Here is a 15916-nt window from a genome sequence, read left to right as displayed (position 1 = left end):
GTGAAAGATACTATAATGGTAAATACGTGTCATTATAGATTTGTCCATACCCACAGAATGTACAACAGCAAGAGTGAACCGTAATGTAAACTATGGATTTGGGATGATAGTAATGTGTCAAGGTAGGTTCATCAACTGTGCCACTCTGGTGGGGAATACTGATAATGGGGGAGGCTGTCCGTGTGCAGGGATAAGGGATATATACAGGAAACCTTCTGCTCAATGTTGCTTGTGAACTTAAAACTGTTCTAAAAAAAAAAGTGCATTAAAAAAAATTCTAGGACTCAAATACAAGAACAAATGAGGCAAACATCTTTTAAGCAGAATAACCATACCTCTGCTGATCTCCACATTAGGCAGGCTAAAGATGTCAAGGTCCATCACCCCTCCTTTTGTTTCTTCTGAGAGGTCCAAGAGGACCAGTCTGTCTGCAATGCCCTGTACAGTAAAATAAGAAAAAGAATATATAGCATTATGCAAACACAGCCAGTTACTCAATTTAAATTCATTCAGAAGTGAAGCTAAAGTAGAATGCACAGGCCTCATGTGCTGTCTTATGAAGGAAAAGTAATACAATAGCAATAAAAGGACACGCAATCAAGAAATTACTGTGAACGTGAGTCATGTGATCCTTTAGGCTTGACTGAAAATTGGGATCTAGCAGGACTTAACTCAGAAGTCACAGACTGCAGACTTCCTTTGATGGGACAATGAGTAATACGGATAAGCTGGTGTACTCAATACATTTGCTGTTGTTCTTGAGTTTATGTTTTCATTTTGATGTCATAATTTCCATTCTGAAAGTACTTAGAGTGATTTTTGCTCTATTTTAGTGCCTCACTTCTAGCATGAAAGTCAACACCAATGCCAAGTTTCTCTTTTAAAAAAAAAGGATAATAGGGGCGCCTGGGTGGCTCAGTTGGTTAAACATCTGCCTTCGGCCCAGGTCATGATCCCAGGGCCCTGGGAGGGAGCCTGCTTTTCCCTCTCCCTCTGCCCCTCTGCCTTCCCCTGCTTGTGCTCTCTCTTGCTCCTGCTCTCTCTCTCAAATAAATCTTTAAAAAAAAAATTAAAAAAGGATAATAGCCATAAATCTAAAATAAAATCCTATTATCATGTAGAACTTTCCCCAGAGATCTCATGGAAAACACTCCGCATGCCTGTAGATGGCTCCCTGGGTCCCATGGGCTAATGACGGCATAGAAACTCCTCCAAGTCAAGTTACCTTTGTGGAAGGTCTTTTTCTTTTTAAAGATTTTATTTATTTATTTAAGAGAGAGAGAGGGAACACAAGCGGGGGGGGGGGGTGGGAGAGGGAGAAGCAGGCTTCCCATGGAGCACAGAGCCCAATGTGGGGCTCGATCCCAGGACCCCCTGAATCATGACCTGAGCTGAAGGCAGTCGGTTAACCAACTGAGCCACGCAGGCACCCAGAAGGTCTTTTTCTAAAGTGGTAAGCAGTGTGAGGATCTTTCCTATATTAGTGTGCAAAGGCAAGAGTACCCAGGGATTTACCAGACCATCAGGCAGAAAGTACAAAAGAAAACAACTGAGCTACACTCTGTGACGCTAGGCAAGTCACTGAACTTGGCTTTACTTCATGGGGTTATGAGGATTAATATGTGACCCAAAGCTGGCGGAGGGAAGTCCTCTCTAAATTGTACCTATTAACTTTATTATTGTCAACTACACTCAAAGAGAAATGCAAAGACAACTATGAGTTACCTTTTTATTTATGAGACACACGAAGATCCAAAAGTTAAACAACAGTAGTGTGGGAAAACCTGCATTCTTACACACTGTGGGTATGAGCATAAACTGGTACAATTGATATGGGGGATAATTTGACAAGTTCTATCAAAATTTAAAAACACAGTAATTCCTTTAATCCACTTATCTCACTTATAGAAAATTTCCTATAAGTTTATTAGTACATGTGTAACGTGATACAATGCGTATAAGGAGATTCAAAAGACTAGAAATGACCTAAATGTCCATCCGTAAGGACAACAGCAATAATGAGGCAGTGTAACATAGTGGTTTACAGCAGAACTTCCCAAGCTTGAAGGGATCACCATTTAATAGATCAGTACAGCACACGGAACACCAGGGGTTGTGTTAAAATGCAGGTTTGCTTCCGCAGGTCTGGGGTGGGGCCTTAGAAAATACAAGTCTAATAAGATCTCAGATATGGCCGGTGCTGCTGGTCTGAAAACCACATGCTGAGCAGTAAAGACTTAGAATACAGGGGGGCACCTGGGTGGCTCAGTCGTTAAATGTCTGCCTTTGGCTCAGGTCATGATCCCAGGGTCCTGGGATCGAGTCCCGCATCGGGCTCCCTGCTCTGCGGGAAGCCTGCTTCTCCCTCTCCCACTCCCCCTGCTTGTGTTCCCTCTCTCGCTGTGTCTCTCTCTGTCAAATAAATAAATAAAATCTTTAAAAAAAAAAAAAAAAAGACTTAGAATACAGGCTCTGTAAACAGACTGCCTCACTTCAAATCCTGCCTCCATTTATTAACAGTGTGACTTTGGGCAAGTTGCATAACCTCCCTCTGCCTTGATTTCTTCATTTGTAAAATGGCAGTAATGATAGTACCTAACATATAGGGTTAGGTAAAACTTAGTAAAAATTAGTCAAGTCGTTTAGCGGAGTGCCTGGCACCTAGTAAGCATTCAGCAAAGGTTAGTTACTGCTGCTGCCACCACCACTTCTACCGACACCATTATGGCTACTACTGTATTATAATATTCGATATATTGTATCTTGCATCAAAATACTAATGCTTACAAAGAAAAATGGAAAAAAATTTCCATTTAGACAGTTTACAGACAAAAGAATACTGACAGTGAGACTCTTCCAACTGTTAAAGAAACATGACTTTAAGGGGCTTTCTTGTACTTAACCAAAACCAAACAAAATTGATAAAATTCAGTACTGTTAGGGATGCGAAAAATCAGATTGATGTGCATACTGTTATTAGCAGCATAAATTAATTCTGCCTTTCTGAAGCACAATCTAGCAATATGTAATAAGTACCATAAAGACCATTCATACCCTCTGATTCACCAGTATTGGGTTTTTTTTTTTTTTTTAATTTTATTTATTAGACAGAGAGCGAGCACAAGCAGGGGGAGTGGCAGGCAGAGAGAGAGGGAGAAGCAGGCTCCACCCTGAGCAGGGAGCCCGACGTGGGGCTTGATTCCAGGACCCTGGGATCATGACCTGAGCTGAAGGCAGAGCTCAACCGACTGAGCCACCCAGGCACCCCCACACTAGTACTGTTTTCGAGATTATGTACACTTAAAAGAAAATTCAGAGGAGAAAATAAGCAACTTGTGAAGCAATGTTTATGGAATCATTCTGTTTAGTAACAAAGGAACTGAAAACAATTCAAACTCCAATTAAGAGGGACTTGTGTATTCAGATGGAAAGTGGAGGAAACGAAATGAAGTCAAAGTTAGTATATGTTGTTCTGTGCAGCCAGCTTTTAAAATTTTCTAGCTCCCTGGATACAATTTAATTATTTACTAAAGTACAACCTATCCCTAAGACATATGTGAGTCTGAAATAAAAAGGGAAGAGTTTAGGTGACAAAAATTTTTTAAAGATCTTATTTATTTATTTGAGAGACAGAGCTAGAGAGAGAGAGCACAAGCAGGGTCAGAGGCAGAGGCAGAAGCAGGCTCTCCAATGAGCAGGGAGCCTGTTGCGGGACTAGATCCTAGGACCCTGGGATCATGACTGGAGCTGAAGGCAGATGCTTAACCGACTGAGCCACCCAGGAGCCTGACAAACAATCAGATTTTAATAGAAAAGAAAAAAACAAAATGCCTGCTACCAAATAAACAGAGAGGGACAGCTATTCCACTCTGGGCTACATCCCTGAAAAGACACAGACATGCTGTTACGATGATACTGGGACCCTGGAAGGTCTTTTGAACCTCTCTGGAAGGGAATTTAAGCCTTTCTGAAAATAATTTATATACAGAAGATCTAGTAAAAAGGACTGATGGAAAAATAAATTTCAAACTAGTGTAAAATATCAATTTAGATACATCTAAAACTAATGATGTAATGTATGGGGATTAACATAAGAATAAAAAAAATATATCAATTTAGAAACTATGGTCCTAAGAGAAAGTGGAGTAATTACACAAGAAAAGGCAATCTTTAAGAAAAAAAAGTTAATTTTAGAAAGAGCTAAAATTAAGTACTATATTAAATAAGAGCTTAATTAAAGCGGCATGACTCAGAAAACACAAAGGAATTGGTGACTAAGTCAGATAAATGTCACGTTGAGGTTTCCCTTGGAATAGGATGATGAGCCCATTGTTCAAATCTCTTTTTTAAAGCCTATTCCATGACTAAGTACTAATTAAGAAGCAATATCCCTAATGAGAGCTTTCAGTTTTTTTTTTGCCAACTTACTAAATATATTTTAAGGCAAAATGAGGTTTTTCCACAAGACAAAATGAAGCCATCATTTCTTGTATGTTAAACATAAACTGCCTGAAAGTGTAGCAACATGATAGATGGATGTATAAGCACGATGCTTACATACCTTTGCTGAGATTGCTAATGTGCAAGCAATACCTAGTTCTCCACCTCCAACCACAGTAATTTTATTGACTGTTTTATGCTCGTGATTTACCCAGTTCTTTGAATTCATGTCTGAGACACCTAGAAATAAAAGTGCATTGCCATGAGAATTTTGAAATAATATCAAAAATCTTTTTTAGCATCTTAAAAAAATACACCAACCTTCAATAACTTGGACAGAAAACATGGTGCTAGTCCAGAAGAAGCACTCAAAAATATGTGAACAAGTGACAAGCAAGACAGAAAGGAATCTCAGTAAATATTCTACTAAATAGAGACTACCCCTTTAAAAAGAAAATATCTTTCTAAACAATTAAAACATATAAGACTAAAAAATAGAACTTCCATAATCCTGAAAAACATTCTGATTCTTACCACTCTGTTCTATAATGCAAAATGTTTAACACCTTACTGAATTTTATAAGCATGGATATTTTGCTTTATCCTCAATGAGAAACATGAGAATCACAAATTTTCTGATCCAATATATTTATTGAATGAGGCAAAAAGCCACATAAACATATAATGAAAAAGGTTTGGGATCATCATATCAAGTGATTTTGAGCAAAACACCAAATTATTTTATCTGTCAGTGTAAGAGTAATCTTTTCCATTTTAAGAAACTACAATTATTGGAACTGTATGGTAACACCCTATGATAGACGTATAGGATTTTTGATTCAACACAGATAGGTACAGATACATGAATATATTTATTTATAGAAATCCAGTAGCACAGAATAAAGGATATTAGTGAGAAATTGTAAATTCATAACTCTGATCAACAAAAATACAAACCTTCAGTGATTTTTGCAATATAGGCTAGCAAGTCTACCTGCCGTGCCTCATCAGATGACGGTAGAGAATACAGGGGAAGTTCCTCTTGAAACTTGGCAATCATTTCTTTAATTAGTCCAACAATGACAGATTTAGGCTGCAGAATACAAAGGGAAAAGTTACGCAAAAATTTTTCTAAAGAATACTGCCTTGTTAACCTATATATTGTTACCAAGTTAACCAAAAGAAAGTTTTGCATTATGCTCTTATTTTTTGAAAACTACCATACAAATTACATAATGCTTTTTTTTTTTTAAAGATTTTATTTATTTATTTGACAGAGAGAGATAGTGAGAGCAGGAACACAAGCAGGAGGAGTGGGAGAGGGAGAGGCAGGCTTCCTGCTGAGCAGGGAGCCCGATGTGGGGCTCGATCCCAGGACCCCGGGATCATGACCTGAGCCGAAGGCAGACGCTTAACGACTGAGACACCCAGGCACCCCCAAATTACATAATACTTTTAACTGAAAAATTACTTAATTCTTTAAACTGAAAATTAGAGAAATGCTAATCCACATCTCCAAAAGATGGGAAAATAACATGAATGTGCTTTTGGCAAAGTACCTACGTTCAGGAACTGTCTCTCTTTTTTTGATTTTTTTTAATTTTGAAATAATTTCAGACTTATAGAAAAGTTGTAAAAAGAAGTACAAAAAATTTTTAAATGTTAACATTTTAGCACATATATTTTCTCAGTCTCCTTCCCTCTCTATATTTTTCTGAACCAACTGAGAATAAATTGCAGATCTAATACCTTTTCACCCCTAAATACTTTAGTGTATATTTCCTAAAAGAAAAAACAAGGGCGCCTGGGTGGCTCAGATGGTTAAGCCGTCTGCCTTTGGCTCAGGTCATGATCCCAGGATTCTGGGATCGAGTCCCGCATCGGGCTCCCTGCTAGGTGGGGAGCCTGCTTCTCCCTCTCCCTCTGCCTCTGCCTCTCTGCCTCTCATGAATAAATAAATAAAACATTAAAAAAAAAAAGAAAAAAAAAAACAGGGGTGCCTGGGTGGCTCAGTCGGTTGAGCGTTTGACTCTTGGTTTCTGCTCAGTTTGTGATCTCAGGGTCCTGGGATCAAGCCCTGTGCTGGGCTCCACACTTGGGGTGGAGTCTGCTTGAGATTCTCTATCTCCCTCTGCCTCTGCCCCTCCTCCTGCTTCACGTGTGCATATGTTCTCTCTCTCTGTCTCTCTCTCAAAATAAATAAAATCTGCAAAAAAAAAACCCCAAAAACCCTCAAAAAACAAAAAACCAGACATTCTCCTATATAAGCATTATCAAATCAGAAAAGTAACACTGATAAAATATTATCTAATCCAGTACTGTTTCTTTTAATTTATTAAGCAACCGTAGTGAAATCCACTTAACCTCTCTGAGTTTCAGTGTTATCAGCAGTATAATATGAAAAATAAATCCCAAGTGGCTGTTAGGGGAAACAAATGCATGCAACCTATATGCTGTGAGTGTAAAATATTTATTATTACTATTAAAAATATTCAAAAGTTTGCTCATTTTAAAAAGTGCTTAATTTCTCAAGAGTCTGAGTTTCACTATTTATAAATTAAGAGGATGAAGCTATAGGATCAAAAACTCAAACACTTTTATTTTTTTATTTTTATTTTTTAATGTTTTATTTATTTATTCATGAAAGTCAGAGAGAGAGAGAGAGAGGCAGAGGCAGAGGGAGAAGCAGGCTCCCCGCCTAGCAGGGAGCCCGATGCGGGACTCGATCCCAGGACCCTAGGATCATGACCTGAGCCGAAGGCAGACGCCCAACCATCTGAGCCACCCAGGCGCCCCTCAAACACTTTTAAAGACCAAGCAGATAATAATGTGTGAAGTTGTCAAGTATAAGAAAATTTAGGGAGATGGTTATTGTAGCAAATTGGAAAGAGTATACATATAGGCATTCAGATTCATATTAAGAACAAAACAAAACAAAGCAAAACAAAACCACTTTGCTGTTCAACAAAATTCTGTAGGTCTAACACAGCACATTGAATCTCTTGGGGAAAACATCTGCAATCCTTGGCCTAGACAGCCTCTAGATTTCTTCCAGCTCCAAAATTCTATGTAATTCTACTACATAATTATAATTCCAACTGCATGAGCAATTTAAAGTTACTGTGGTACTTTTAAATAGGGCAATTTAAATAATGTATTGTCTTCTTAAGACTAGTTCTAGTTTAAAAAAAATTGTTTTAGCTTTTTTTTTTTTTTAAGATTTTTTATTAGACAGAGAGAGACACAGTGAGAGAGAGAACACAAGCAGGGGGAGTGGGAGAGGGAGAAACAGGCTTCCCGCGGAGCAGGGAGCCCGATGCGGGGCTTGATCCCAGGACCCTGGGATCATGACCTGAGCTGAAGGCAGACGCTTAACGACTGAGCCACCCAGGTGTCCCTGTTTTAGCTTATAATAAAGAGGCTCAAAATAGTAAAATGAAATCAATACTGTTTAAACTAAAATAAAGCATCACCTCAACTAGACTATAGGACTACCTCTGAGTATTTACTATAGAAACAAAACTATGAAAAGAGATGCCAGTGAAAACCAGAAAGAGGAAACAGGAAAAATGAATTCCCACAACAGGGCACAGATGTCAAAATACTGTTTGAGGATAGCTTAAAAAAAAAAAAAGTGTAAAAATGGATGAAGGAGATAATTAGAGCATACATAAATCGACTGACATATGAAAAAGATTTGAATTTCTCAAATAGTCAAAAAACTAAACATTAAGATATCATTTTTGTCCCTCCAAATGACAAATTTTTTATGCCCTATTTAGCACATTTAACTGGCAATCTTATTTATTAAAATCACCAAATAATGCAAATGACGTACAAATTCATAAAGTAAAAGGTCAGTGTTCCTCCACCTAACCTCCACTACCAACCACCTGGTGTGCATCCCTTCTTTTTGTATTTCTTTTTTTCTTCTTTTTAAAGGTTTTATATATATGTGGAAAAATATGGAAAAGTATAAAGAAAAAATAAAACATGTCCATAATTGCACACCTTTTGCGGGATGTATATAAAATAAAAAGTTGTAATCCTAACACCATCCTTTCTTTACTCCAACTTCACTTGACTCTTGACATATCCCTGGTCTCACTTAGGGGTTCCTGGTCCTCCTGTCCTACAACCTCCTGGATACGTAGAAATATATTCTAAATTATCCTTTCATAAAAATCTTAATTTTTACAAAAAGGAGAACATACTCTACATCCTTCTAAGTAAATATATAGAGAGAAACAAGGGTTTGTTTTGCTTTAATGATAGTACCTTCCGTTAGAACAAGGGTACTACAGAACAGGGATTCTACACTGATTTCAAGTGATGGTAGAGATACATTTTGTCTACCTTTTGGAGGCCAATTTGGCAATATATAAGAATAGCCTTCAAAATATTTATAAATTTTGATCCAACAATTCCATTCCTAGAGATTTATCATTAGGAAATTATTAAAGATTTATAATATATACACATTTATGTTTATATATATTTATCTTTAAGGATGCTCATCATTAAATATCTAACAGATCAATTTGTAAATACATTATGCCAATATTTTTATGCGAGATCATCAGGCAACCAATTAAAGACCATGTATTTTGAAATACTGTTTAAAATGAGAAGTGCTCAAAATAATGGTAGATGAAAAGTACAGATAATAAAATTGCATGTGAGGGGTGCCTGGGTGGCTCAGTCGTTAAGCGTCTGCCTTCGGCTCAGGTCATGATCCCAGGATTCTGGGATCGAGTCCCACATCGGGCTCCCTGATCAGCGGGAAGCCTGTTTCTCCCTCTCCCACTCCCCCTGCTTATGTTCCCTCTCTCGCTGTGTCTCTCTCTGTCAAATAAATAAATAAAATCTTTAAAAAAAATAAAAAATAAATAAATAAATAAATAAAATTGCATGTGAGAACTTGTAAAGCAAATAAACTGGTTACATAAATCATCGTGAATGAATTTTTAAAACTTAATGCTGAGTTAAAACAAAATTTGTAACAGAAGATTATATACAGTATGATTCAATTTACATAAAGGTCAAAAACAGGCAAAACTACAAATAAATACATATATTACATAAAAATCTTTAAGAAGGAGGGACTAGGAGATAATGTCCAATATCTTGCTAGTAACTTTTCATGTGCTTTATCAAGTACTGAACAACTATCAGAAGAGAGGGAGCAAATAGTAGTTGGCTCCAGACCTGGAGAGAGCACTTCATGCACGCTGCGGTCTGTCATTGGGGTTCTGGAACTTGGGTGATTCCAGGGAGCTCAATTTCAAACTACTTTTAAAGTCCATATGAGGAATACCATTGAAAGAAAATTCAGTAACTTATTTGTACCATTAGGATAAATAATCAGAAAAATAAAAACTTTTAAAAGAAAATCCAAATTGATCTTACATGGCTCCAGTTTTGAAGATACGGCAAGTATATTCTGCCTTGAGCATCCACATGTTTTCCAACTGAGATTCCCATATTTGCAGTTGGCTTTAAGAAGCAAATGGGGGGAGCAAAAGGGTGGGAATCCAAAATCCACAAACGAATTGGTATGTTATATGTATTACCTATGTGAGACAAAATAAACACATTTTCAAACTTCGTCAAAATGACGAAGCATACACATTATATTTGTATAGCTAGGTGGCATTTTAAGACATGTAGTCTAGTCAAGTGTATATATAAAGGATTTATATAGATCAAGGCCTACTTCTCCATTTTCATGTTCCCATTAAAGCAGCAGCGTAACACTTGAAGAAATTTAAGACAATGACCAGCTCATCCAATTCAATTTAATAAATATTTACTGGACCTACTGTGCCAGGAATTTGGGATACAGCATCTTCTTTTTTTTTTTTTTTTAAGATTTTATTTATTTATTTGAGAGAGCGAGTACAAGAGAGCGGGGAGGGTCAGAGGGAGAAGCAGGCTCCTCGCTGAGCAGGGAGCCCGATGTGGGACTCGATCCCGGGACTCGATCCCGGGACTCCAGGATCATGACCTGAGCCGAAGGCAGTCGCTCAACCGACTGAGCCACCCAGGCGCCCTTTTTTTTTTTTTTTTTTTAAAGATTTTATTTATTTATTTGAGAGAGAGAGAATGAGAGACAGAGAGCATGAGAGGGAGCAGGGTCAGAGGGAGAAGCAGACTCCCTGCTGAGCAGGGAGCCCGATGTGGGACTTGACCCCAGGACTCCAGGATCATGACCTGAGCCGAAGGCAGTTGCTTAACCAACTGAGCCACCCAGGCGCCCGGGATACAGAATCTTCTTGATGTAACTTTCTTTGCTCCACCCAAGCAGAGCTATCGCACCTTTCTTGAAAGGTAGTGGACACTTCTATTTTTATACTTATTCTGCATTGAAGTGATTTGCCTACAGGTCTATGTTTCCTTTCACATTGTAAACTTCCAGAAGATTATGTATTTTTCATCTCTATAACCCCGGCACCAAGTAGAGTGCCTCACATACTGGCTGACAATAAAGGTTTCTTATATAAATAAGAGTGAATGAATAAACAAATGAAAAATGAATGAATCAACAAAGATGAATTCAATACATTTGATACTGACTCTCAGGTTGCTCATTAAGTGCAAATGAGCTGGGTTAGATACATAGAACTTGGAGCTGAAAATAACCCTAACAGTGACCTCGTCCAAGGGTTCTTAAATTTCAGAGTACTGAGAGCCAGAAACTTGAGTGCATGCTCTTCCAGTGCTAACCACCTACACGTATCATGCCTACCAAGAGCAAAAATCTCTGACGGCCCTGGATGCCAGGAAGCCAAAAGCTAAACCTAATAAAAGTGTAAAAACTAAACTTAAACTAGAAATCTGATCAATTACCTTAGCTATTCTACTGTATTTCCTGATAGTCATTCCTGCTTTCATAGTCTTACTGCGTGTCTTTCATCCCTGTATTTATGAATACGGCTGTTCAGGAGCAAGAATGCCTAGGTTCAAATCCTAGTTTCACCCATGACTAGCTATATGATTTTAGGCAGGTTCCTTAACTTCTCTGTGCCTCAATTCCTTCCTCTATAAAATGGAAATAATACCTCCTACCCCATAGGGTTGTTGTGAGGATGAAATTAGTTAAGGTATGTAAAATTCCTACAACGGTACATGACATGGTAAGTACCATGAAGGGTTGGCAATTTTTGCAATGTACCTCAAACCCATTTTGGAAATAGGCCAGGTCTAAATAAAAAGTTTTATTTTCCACTGCAATCCTTTTCCTACTAAGGAAATCTTCCTTCCACTGACAGCTACTTTTCTCATCTTGCTTCCTCCTCTAAAGATACAAGGATACTCAGCCCTTTCTCACATTAGAAGCACTTAAGAAACTTGGAAACATACCAGTATCCAGGCCACTCACCCAAAGTTTCTGATTCAATGGGATGGGGTGTGGATAACATTTTTTAAAAGCTTCCCATGTAATTCTAATGTGCAGGTAGGACTGAAAATCAGTACATTATAGAAACATCCTAATACTTGTGGGTCTATTATTTTATATCAGTAGTTCTCAAAACCACACTCCTCTTCTACTTTTGTCTCTTTTTTTTAAGATTTTATTTATTTGAGAGAGAGAGAATGAGAGAGAGAGAGCATGAGGGAGGGAGGGTCAGAGGGAGAAGCAGACTCCTTGCTGAGCAAGGAGCCCGATGCGGGACTCGATCCCGGGACTCCAGGATCATGACCTGAGCCGAAGGCAGTCGCTTAACCAACTGAGCCACCCAGGCGCCCTACTTTTGTCTAAGTCTTAAAACAATTTTTTAAATTGAGATACAACTGACATATAACACATTAGTTTCATTGTATAATGTAATGACTTGATATTTGTATATATTACAAAATGATTACTACAATAAGTCTAGTTAACATTCGTCACCATAGTGTCTAAGATTTACAATTTCGGTGTAGGCATAGCAACTGATCCATAGATAATTCTATGATTATAAAGTCATGTGATCATAGCACCACTAAGTGACTGACAGGTACTGAGACACACCATCAAATTACTCCAGAAGTAGTTACTCTGTCGAATATTATATACTCTCTAGAGTAGTGTTTTTCAAATTGTGGTCATGATAATTAGGTCACAAAATTAAGTTAGTGGGCTGCAAACAATATCTTAAAATGGAATTGAAAATAAAATAAAATATATGACAGGTAGTATGGTGTTTCATATATATATGCTTATAATGTGTGTGTGTGTGCACGCACGCATGTGTACACTAGCTGTGTATATAAAAGTATTTATTGTGCGTCACAATCAAAACATTTGAAAGCCACTGTTCTAGGTCATGCAAATTTTTTTGTTTCATAATATAGTTGCAGTAGGCCAGATCCTGATGGTGCCACTTTCTGTGTTAATCACTACACATTAAAGAAAAGGAAAGAAATGTCTATTGATGGTATCTTTCTAATTGATCAAGGATCTGCTGCCTCCCTCAATGCCCCTCCCCAGCAGCGTCCATGCATTTTAATAGCCCATGCTTGGCAAAGCAACTGGTGAGCCTGATTCCCGTGTCTAACTGGTAAGATTCACTACTGGCGTTCTGTTCTCGTCCTTCCTTCCTTCTTTCCCATTCTTCTCTGTCAGCAAATGCCCTGCCTCCTACCCTGCCCATTTAGCTTTCAGTAATTCATTACCAAAGAGTCAGAACTCCTGGAAGAGTCCTCAGATCTCAAGTAATTACATCATAAAAATATAATTTAAGTTAGCTGTAAATAAAGTTCAGATGGGTATCATCTTATTAAGATGAATACACATCTCTAAAGAATGAATGGATGAAGAAAAAGTGTCATCACAACCTTGACACAATCTTGGAGAGATAATAAGAAATAATCTAGAAAATGTCAGCAGATATACGTAAGGAAATATCAATGGAAGATTCATCAGGGAAATAGGACTGGGTGGGAAGTTAGTTACAAGCTTAACTTCATCCTTTCTCAATTGTTTACTTTTTCTAGCATGAGTATATATTATTAAACTAATAAAACTAGGAACTGGTAGAAATATAGGCAGACAAATAATCACAGTCAACATTTATTAAGCTTCTATTATGTGCCAGGCATTATGCCAAGAGCTTATTTATAGTAATTCATTTAATCCTCATAGTTCTAGAGTGAGGCTCTATTATTGTACCATTTTACAGATGAGAAAGATAATACATTCTGACCCTTTGATCAGCAGGAAATAAATAGTGTGGATCACACTGAATTGATATAATTCTACTCAAAAGCAAAGAAAAAAAAGAGGGTACTGCAAAAATAAAGGTACTGCAGGTACCGTTACTACCTTGGAAGACCCAGTGTAAGAAGCAATGAAATAACTCGTTGGCTCTTGGAGATGCAGAATGCCAATGAGGGGCATCATACCAATCATATTAAAATAAGTTCAAAATAAAATAAAGTTTTATGCCCTCTTCTTACTTCCCCACACTGTCCTTCAAACTGAAATGCTACTAAGCAGTGATTCACTTAAATTCATGAGCTTCTCTGTTAATATGTAACTACCCTTGACATCATTGGGGTGGGTCAGAGTTGGGAATGAGTCAATCAACCAATCAATCATTGGGGTGGGCAATAATTCTCTCTCTCTCTCTAGCATCTAATCATAGTAAATGCAGAACACAAGTAATGGGAAACAGGTCTGAGTAAGGTTCTCTAGGCAGCCAGAAAAGAGTCTGAGAGCTTGGCAGGAGAGGAGCAAGGAGGAAAATAAAAATCAGTTCTGCAATTTCTGCAGAGCTCACTGTAATCTACTTTCATCTCCAACCACATTCCTATGTATAAAAACCAAACCGAATTCCTATGCATTTCCTGTGCCAAAGGAGATGTCATGGTGGGACATGAACAGAGGCAGAATAAAACATGAGTGCACCCCGGCCAATGAGTCATCATGGAGGGGAAGAAATTAAGAAGGGTTTGTAACAGTCTAGGGACTACTGTAATGAAGCATCTATTTTGAAAAAAGTCCCCCAAAATTTAGCTTCTTGGTGTCTTTTGAGCAGTGTATTCCCACAGTACACTGCTGAATCTTTTGTAAAGGAGCAAACTCCACTGTTCTCTCACCATTTGTTTTCAGATCCTCCTCAGCCCTTTTTTCAGGGCGCCTCCTCTCGTATGCCCAGCAAATTCACTTATTAGTCAGTAATCAAATAAACAAACTCAACCATTCAATAAATATTTATCGAGCCATTTTCTATAAACACAGCACAGTGTATTAGTGATTTTGGATAATATCCTTCCTGGGATTATTTGCATTTTAAAAGAGGAATAAATTTTTAGTTGTGGAATTTCAGGGAACCCCTTCAGAGAAGTATATTAGAACCAATGCTTCGCTGGTGTTCTTTACATCATACTATATAAGCAATCACCTATGATGATACCTATCTGAAAGGTTAGTCCTGTTGAACACTGATAGAAGTAGGTCTGGACAAATAGGAAGAGTTAAGTATAGGGGAGCTAGTGATTTTTTGTTTGTTTTTTGGGGCAAACAATTATTTTAACCTGTCAGGCCACCTGAAAATATGTTGCTTTCTTTGAGCTGTCATGGCCCCAAATTTCCTACTGGAGTTTCAAGTTATAGCCTGATACCGCTGTGTGGTCTTAGGTAAATCACTTGACTAGGCTAAGATTCAGTTTCACCCATAGAATGGGGACATCATACAGGCGGAAAGGGAGAGGAACAAAACATTGATGTAATGGAGAAAAAGGTGTGATCCTTGCATTTTGCTATGGAAAGCAACAAGAACTCTCCCTAAGAGCAGGCCTATGTCTGTGTAGGGGCCCAGGGCAGGTTGCCCAAGATGGGCACTTTGGCATAAAGATTATCTTGAGTTAAAAGTAATCGAAACCCAGCAGATGGAGGAAAAGCTCTCTGCCTCCCTCTCAAATGCCTATATTTACACTGGAACAAAGAGTCTCTACCAGGAAGAGAGCTCTTAAAAGAAACTCCCCTTTACCTAAAAAACTTATCTGCATAATAGGGCAACCTTTATTTTTCCAAGCATCTCCTTTTCCTTCTTGCTAATGGTCTTTCTCCCTTTTGTGTCCACAGGCCCCTCTCCTCTCCTTAGCTCATATAAGCTTCATGTTACCCCACTGTCTTTGGAATCTCATGTCTGTGTGCATCCCCCATACGTACGCCTATTCAGTTTGAATTTCTCCTTTGCATCTGTCTAATGTCAATTTGATTCTAAGTCCAGCTAAGGGCACAGGAAGGTTTTCCTCCCCAACATCTGTCTTACCCTCCTCTGTACATTATCCCGTAGCAGAGTAGTGGGCACAGAACTGACACCCAGTAAGTATTTGTTGAACTGAATTGAATTTGTTGATATTAATCTAGGCCACAGACTAGACAGGACAGCATTCTGCTATATCCAGTAAGGTTCTGTACAGATCATATACATGTGAAAATACTTTGAGAAAGTTATAGAACTAAACAAATATAAGTTCTTGTTTA

At 38.1% G+C, this 15916-nt stretch overlaps 1 protein-coding gene across 5 annotated transcripts in view; it reads right to left on the bottom strand.

The window, feature by feature from the left end:
- Positions 1–15916, bottom strand: part of UEVLD (UEV and lactate/malate dehyrogenase domains) — a 45339-nt gene that overhangs the window by 22511 nt on the left and 6912 nt on the right. For 4 of the 5 annotated variants that reach the window (XR_010406925.1, XM_045894030.3, XM_064576751.1 and 1 more), the window contains 4 exons: positions 9850–10013; positions 5398–5533; positions 4562–4680; positions 336–438 (listed from right to left, as the gene is read on the bottom strand). Coding sequence is in view for 4 of the 5 variants with exons in the window: in XM_045894030.3 (XP_045749986.1) it covers positions 336–438; positions 4562–4680; positions 5398–5533; positions 9850–10013 (522 nt within the window). In the remaining variant the exon portion in view is untranslated. The remainder of the gene's footprint in view (positions 1–335; positions 439–4561; positions 4681–5397; positions 5534–9849; positions 10014–15916) is intronic. The other variant, XM_054512019.2, reaches the window with a different exon arrangement.

Source organism: Mirounga angustirostris, unplaced genomic scaffold (genome assembly GCF_029215605.1).
Source record: "Mirounga angustirostris isolate CCGP_5_RB_7025 unplaced genomic scaffold, mMirAng1.0.hap1 SCAF_13, whole genome shotgun sequence".
Lineage (NCBI taxonomy): Eukaryota > Metazoa > Chordata > Mammalia > Carnivora > Phocidae > Mirounga > Mirounga angustirostris.
This window is presented reverse-complemented; position numbering and strand designations above follow the sequence as displayed.